The following is a 6,855-nucleotide window of genomic DNA, read 5'->3' on the forward strand; positions in this document are numbered from 1 at the left end:
AAGCTGAGCTGCGAGCTGATGCGCTTCCCAAGGGATGCTTGGCTGGGCTGGGCACTGGGAATGGATCAGGTCCCTTTTCCATAACAATACCAAAAGGAAAAGTGCTTTAAGTAACTTAAGATCAAGTTAAGTATTTCAACCTGTTCTTTGTTCAGCAGTTACACAGGGTAGCACCAGCCCTTCTAGCTCGCCGTAGTTAACCCTTGCTGCCATCTGGAGCACTGGATACATCTGACCAACACATTTTTTTAAAAAAATTCAAGGATCAGTTATTGTGTATCTTTGTTTTCTTCTCAGCAGCTGAGGAATAACCTTCTATTATCTTTTTCTCTGGCAGGAATTTAAGCAGCCACAGAATCCAGTCCCTTATGTGATTTCTAATTTGTCTCTTCTAAAGAGTTACTGCCAAAGCAAAGACCACTTCCCATTTTTCCTCAGTGAGAAGGTGTTACACTTCACAACCAAAACCAGCGGCGTCTTCTCAAAATGGTAACGAACAAGGAGGAGAAGGAGGAAGCAAATGGTCTTTTCAAAAGGGACAATTCTTGATAGGTGCCCTTGATTTTTGCTCTCTCTTTCTCTTACTGTTCTGCTGGCAGGTGAACTTTCTTAAATTAAAATAAAAAACCACAGAAAAAGATCACTAACTTTTAATCTCCTGTAGTTAACCTGTAACACTCCCCTGCCCAGGAGGGGGAACTTGTGGAGTCAGAGAAGATATCTGCAGTGCCAAAAATACCCCCCCCCCAACCCCCCCCCCCCCCCCTTTTTTTTTTTCTAACAAGTAATTCTTGTTCCCCTCTCCAAACTCCCATGAACAAAAATCAACAGTTTTCTTTTCAGCCAGGCTGGAGAGTTTCAGTGCTGCTCAGTTTGTACCTTCTGTCCAGCCGTGTTGTGCATGACTGCACAAATCGTTACCTCTGAAATAAATGCCCTTTATATCTGTCTTGTTTTCATTAGATGGTCAACAGCTCTGAAAGTGAAAGCTGGCTGGCACAGAGGCTGCTTATTTTTAGTGTTTATATAAAATCTCTCACTGTGGCATTCAATTCCCCTGCAAAAATGGTATTAAACTACATATATATATTTTTTAATAACATCTGTATGTGTGCACACGTCTAGTGGGTACCGAGTGATAACGGCAGCTTGGCTACAACATCCCAGAGAGGAGGATGAAGCTGTGCCTTCAGCCCCAGCCTTTGCTGGGAGAAGTATCTGGCCTTGGTTTATTTGGGAAGGAACCAGACTGATCAGGCAGCACCCGCTTCCCCTGCTGCAATATTTATTCCCTGGATGAGTGTATTAGAAAAGGAGGAGAAACCATCATTCAGCTTTAAATCTGCTGCAGGCATCACATTTCAGAGACGGTGCTTCAATAAACCATCAGGTTTTAAAATAAATTGGCATCCAAACCTGAAAGGAGGAGGATGTCGACATGTTTTACTACTGGATTTAACAAAGACTTCCTCCCTACCCAAAGCTGGTGCTCAGCCGTTTCCCTCTAACTGCAAACACAGCCCCGTGGCCTTCACAGTTTGCTCACAGCACAAATAAATAACCTGCTGGGAAAGAAGAGGTTTTTTTTGTTTCTTTAAAGAGCTAAACTGGGCTCTAAGCGGTACCAACAAAGCAGGCAGCTGCTATAGAGGAAACCGTTAAAATCCACCGCGACTGCTCCTGCTGGTGTTCCACAATAAACGTATCTGGAGAGAAAATTAATTCAAACAGTCGTTAATAATAGAAACCTCAGAAACTTACTCGATAGGATGTTACTTATTTGCAGAAACCAGGTTTGCTTTCATTAGAAATAACACTATTTCCTACTCTTTTTTTTTTGTTGTTTTTTTTCTATTTTTTTTTCCCCCTCTAACAATTCCTCTACAACCCTCGTTGTCCTGCACCAGCTCCCTGACGTCCCTCCCTCGCTGCGTGAGATCCTGCTGGGGACAAAGACTCTGCGCAGGGTCCGGCACTGTGAGTCACGGTTTGTCCCCCATCGCAAAAGAAATCACAGCCTGCTTGTTAGCTCTGTGCAAAAGAGTTTTCCAGTGCAATGATGCCCTGAGGAAAAAAAGAAAGGGGAGAAACTGGTGTTCCGTGCTGCCCACGCATCTCATGAGTCACAGCTGGGTAGAACCGGTGGACAGATCCAGCAGAATCCAGTGTGTTCTGCCCTGGGACGGGGCACCCGTGGAGTCTGCGCAGCGTGGTGCTGCCGGTGGGGACCTGCTCGGTCTCAGTCCTGCTCCTGAGTTCCCAGGCTGGACTTCAGGAGCCCCTTCGGTGTTTTTTCTGTTCGTGGTACTCTGTTATTTTCCGCTGGAAATATGCTGTGGATGAGAAAAGGTCGTTGGTGAAACGCACAGCCCGGGTCCTGGGGAGAGAGTGGAAGAATTTCTTTGCTGAAAGGGTTCTGAGGCATTGGAAGGGGTTGCCCAGGGCAGTGGTGGAGTCCCCATCCCTGGAGGGATTTAAAAGACAGACAGATGTGCTGCTGAGGGACATGGCTTAGTGGTCATGGTGGTGTTGGGTTGATGGTTGGACTTGATCTTAGAGGTCTTTTCCAACCTTAATGATTCTATGATAACTGCATCCTCTTGCACTCTCTCTGAGTGCAGCAAGACCTCAGGGGTGGCAAGTCCCAAGCTGGGATGTCTCTGGCCACTGGAGATGTTTTGAGTGGCTTCCTCAACCTCTGCTGCCCCTGTTTGTCCTCATCACAGTCTAGGAGGAGGGTCAGCTCTGCCCAGTGCTCTGTAAATCCCCTGCAAGGGGAAAGGACCAACCCAGCTGCCACGGGTCCGCGCCGGAGCCGGGGGTAGAGATGAGTCAGGGCTGGCAGGAGCCGGCTCCCAGCTGCTGCCCGTGTCCAGGCCAAATATTTGCGCTGCTACTGGCATGTTTGTCTAAACACCGAGCGCTCAGTGAGCCTGTCCTGTCTCCAGTCAAGCAACAAGATCTACAATGAGCCCAGGGGTTTTTTTAGATTGTTTGACAGGGACAGAAATGCAGCTGCTGAGAGGAAACGGGTGCTACTCGCTGCCCTGAGCATCCTCAGCCTTGAGCTGCATCCTCCTCCGGGCATGGGGCAGCTCTTTCCTTTAACCCAACAGCCCAGGACTTTGCAGAGCTCACCCGACCAGAGAGGGAAGGACAGATGGGGCCATGTACCTTCTTGTGGGATCCTGCTCTTCTCCGCTTCCTCAATAAATAAGGAAAACATGTTGGTCTTCACAAACTTCTTCAGAAACTTGCGGTTGGTTTTGGAGGTGATGGCTTTGCAGAAGGCTCGTTCCTGGAAGGTGCCTGAGCCATTTTTACTCCACTTGATGTGTGAGGCGTAGTGACCAACCATTCGGACAAAGAACTGCACGAAGGCTTCAGAGACCAGCACGTTCACCTGCTCAGAGGCTGGAAGAGGATACGGAGCGTGAGAGGTGGGGATGGGACCTCTGAGCACGGAAAGGACAGACCTGTTTTAACCTGGCTGAGTCACAGTCTCTGCACCCTGAGAAATGATTTGCTTAAAACCTCCCTCTGCCAGTAAACACGGATCAGACTCTTTTGCTGAGGGAGCTCTGGCTGTGTTTGCTCTCCAGGGTGGTGGCATCTTTGTGGGACACATATTGGCAAAACCTCATTTTTTTCAGCACAATTAATTGCTCCTGCTCTCATGTTTTGCAGGACAGGAGAAAGACCAAGGAATTTCTCTCCTGTGGTTTCATTTTATTGCAAATTGGGGCAGAAACATCCCAGGCCAGGTCTCTTTAGGAAAACCATCTCACTGAGGACTCTGGCCATCTGCAGAAGTCAGCCTGCATCTGTTTTACCGTATATAAAGAGATGCTTCTTACTGTGTACGTTGTTGTTGTTGTTGTGCCTGTTCAGAGATGTCAGCACCTCATTCTGCAGCTTAATGGGCAAGATCTCCTCCTCATCACCGACCTGGAAGGCAACAAGGCTGTGAAGCACTTGGCACTGGTGGGAACCCGGCTCAGATGGCCACAAGCAGTGGTTAGTGAAGCCCATCAGTGGGGCTTTCTGCAGAGCTCATTAATTAATTATCATTGCAGGGTGCTGTAGTGATGCTGGGAGTGGGATGCCCAATACACAGACCCTGCTGCTCTGGCTCATGACAAGACAGATGCAGTGGTTGGAGACATCCCTTCGTGGGACGTTCCTCCTGGATGGGTGACACTGAGTTGTCTCTGCCCTCAAAATGTCAAAGCTGCCAGGTAGCTGGGACCGAGGGGGAGAGGGGCCCTTCCTGGGGTGACCCAGGCCAGGGACCCACCCCCACACCCTGCACGAGGGGACCTACCGCCCGAAGGATCTTCCCTTCGCAGAGGTCAACCATCAGAGCCTGAAAGAGAGCAGAGAGTGGCCAGGTTTAGCCCCACCAAAGCAGCCAGGCTTCCTCCCACCTGTTTTATGACCAGATCTATGTGTGCAGCCCATGAGGGCAGCAGGAGAAGGATCAGTCCCTCTGTGCTGGAGGGACCTGGGCAGGGGCACCAGGGCATCCCCCCAGGGACTGTTTGCCCCAGGCTTGGTGGCTTTCTCCACTTCCGCAAGGTTGAGATGATGCCAACAGCCTGCCTGGCTGACAGCAGCTCCCCGAGCACCAAGGGTCAGGGCTGCAGGTCCTGGGGTGGCCAGCAGCACCCATGGGGACAGGGAGGTGTTGACCCAGGTGCCAACAGGAGGGACATACAAGAAGCCCCAATCTCCAGCCTCCCTGGATGGGAAAAGGGCATAACCAGAGGCTCCAGCCCCGGAGCCACCCCAAACCCCAGGGTCATGGATATTAGGAAAAAATTCTCCACTGAAGGGTTGTCAAGTATTGGAACAGGCTGCTCAGGGCAGTGGTGGAGTCCCCATCCCTGGAGGGATTTAAAGGACAGGTAGATGTGGTACTTGGGGACATGGTTTAGTGGTGGACTTGGCAATGCTGGGTTATGGTTGGACCAGATGATCACAATGGTCTTTTCCAACCAAACTATTCTATGATTCTATGAACTGATGGCTCCATCCAGATGTTTTCCCCCACTCAGATGAAATACCTCCTCCATCGGCTGGTCCAGGACCCGCTCCAGGTGCCGCATCTGGATGCCAACCATGAAGGGCGTGGGGCAGCAGACGGTGTCGAGCAGGCACTCGGGGACCACAGGGATGTAGGTGTGAGCCCAGGTGAAGGGGTAGAGGAGAGCAGCCACTGCGTGGATGCACTGTGACAGGACACTGCGGGACAAGGAGCCATCGTGGTGGCATTGCATGAGGAACATCCCACCCTGAGCTCAGCTGCATCCCCCTCTCCTTCAAGGGTTTCTTTTTGGTTTTATTTTTAAATAAAGAGATCAGGACTCACCTCAGCTCCTCTGCGAGGAAAATGAGCCGTCGCTCCAACACGGCAGAGGCAAAGATGTGCAGGATGAGGTGGGGGCTGAGCCGCTGGAGCAGAGCCTGAAACTCCACGTGCTCCAGGTGGGCATCCACAGGCCGTGTGAGCTCAATGAGCTGCCAAGGGAGAACCACCAAACCCTGGCTTAGGAGGTGAAATGCTCCCCCCGCACCACCCTGGCCCCCTGAGAAGGTGATTTGGGAGCAATTTATGACCCAGAGTTTGCAGCATCTGCAGCACGTCCCTGCAAGGGACAAACCTCATCTCGTCCTGCCTGGAGCTAACGCAGCGCTGAGGATGCAGGAGAAGCCAGCAGCAGTGTGTGCTGTGGGGTTTTTTTTTTAAATAGGGGCACTGGATTTTTAACCAAAATGCCTCTTTTCTGCAGTGCTAACAAGTCCCTGGTAGGAGATCAGCAAGGACACGCTCCGAGTTCAGCATGACAGCTCATCTGTGAGCAGCAGCTGCTGGGACAGGGAGGAGGGATAAGGGCATGACTTTTGCTATAAAAACCACAAAAACTTCCTCAAAAGACTCTCTGGGAGGGCCAGCCCACCTCATCCCACCTCATCCCACCTCAGCCCACCTCATCCCACCTTGGATGGCCCAGAAGTGAATTATCTAACGGATATTTGCATGTGGTCTGTCTCTTCTGCTGGCTTCACCCCGGACAAGAGTCTCCCAAACCTGGTCAATAACGCTACGAGCAGCTCCCAGACTGCAACTGCTGAAGGGTTAACAGGATTGTACAGCTCCTGACACAGCCCTGGCCCCTCTCCCCAGTTTTATGGGGGGAAAATCCCCCTTCTCCACGTGCCAGGCTGCCTTCCCAGCCAGCAGCATCTTCCCAGCCAGCAGCATCTTCCCAGCCAGCAGCATCTTCTCCGCCAGCAGCCCATCCGCCAGCAGCACAGGGCTTGGCTGGGCTCCGAAGCCCCTTTCCAGCACAAATCCTGCACAATTCCCAGCTCCCAGCTCATGCAGGACCCAGGATTTATTTTTCACCCCTTTCCCTGTTTTCTCCCTGATCTCTTTGACTTGCTCCAGCCCCTGCCCAGCACCCCAAAGCTCAGCTCTTTCGAAGAACATCCTCCTCACAAATCTTCCCTCACGGTCACCCCCAGCCACATTCCCTGCAGCCCAGCCTGGCCGGCAGCCAGAGCATTGAGCAACCTGCAGAGCCCTTGCACAAGCCTTCCTGGATGAAGAAATCTCTTGCAATTTGAGATCCAGCTGCTAAATTGCACTAGAGAGGAGGGATCTTGCTCTCAGATCCACCCTGGCAGGATGCATCCCTGGGACGCTCAGCGCTGAGGTGATTTTCACAGAACCATAAAATGGTTTGGGTTGGAAGGGACCGTAAAGCTCATCCAGTCCCAACCCCCCTGCCAGCAGCAGGGACACCTTCCACTAGACCAGGATGCTCAAAGCCTCATCCAGCCTGGCCGAGA

The 6,855-nt window shown here is 51.4% G+C and overlaps 1 protein-coding gene across 1 annotated transcript; it reads right to left on the reverse strand.

Annotated features, from left to right (window-relative positions):
• Positions 1–2,271: 2,271 nt before the first annotated feature.
• On the reverse strand, positions 2,272–5,520 carry DENND2D (DENN domain containing 2D; the record flags this gene model as incomplete). The annotated part of the gene is made up of 6 exons (XM_010176058.1): positions 2,272–2,333; positions 3,175–3,414; positions 3,858–3,948; positions 4,325–4,366; positions 5,067–5,244; positions 5,372–5,520. Coding segments are annotated over 6 exons (762 nt in total), but the record flags the coding sequence as incomplete, so codon positions are not given.
• Positions 5,521–6,855: the final 1,335 nt, after the last annotated feature.

This window comes from Antrostomus carolinensis, unplaced genomic scaffold, assembly GCF_000700745.2.
Source record: "Antrostomus carolinensis isolate BGI_N321 unplaced genomic scaffold, ASM70074v2 scaffold43659, whole genome shotgun sequence".
Taxonomy (NCBI): Eukaryota; Metazoa; Chordata; class Aves; order Caprimulgiformes; family Caprimulgidae; genus Antrostomus; species Antrostomus carolinensis.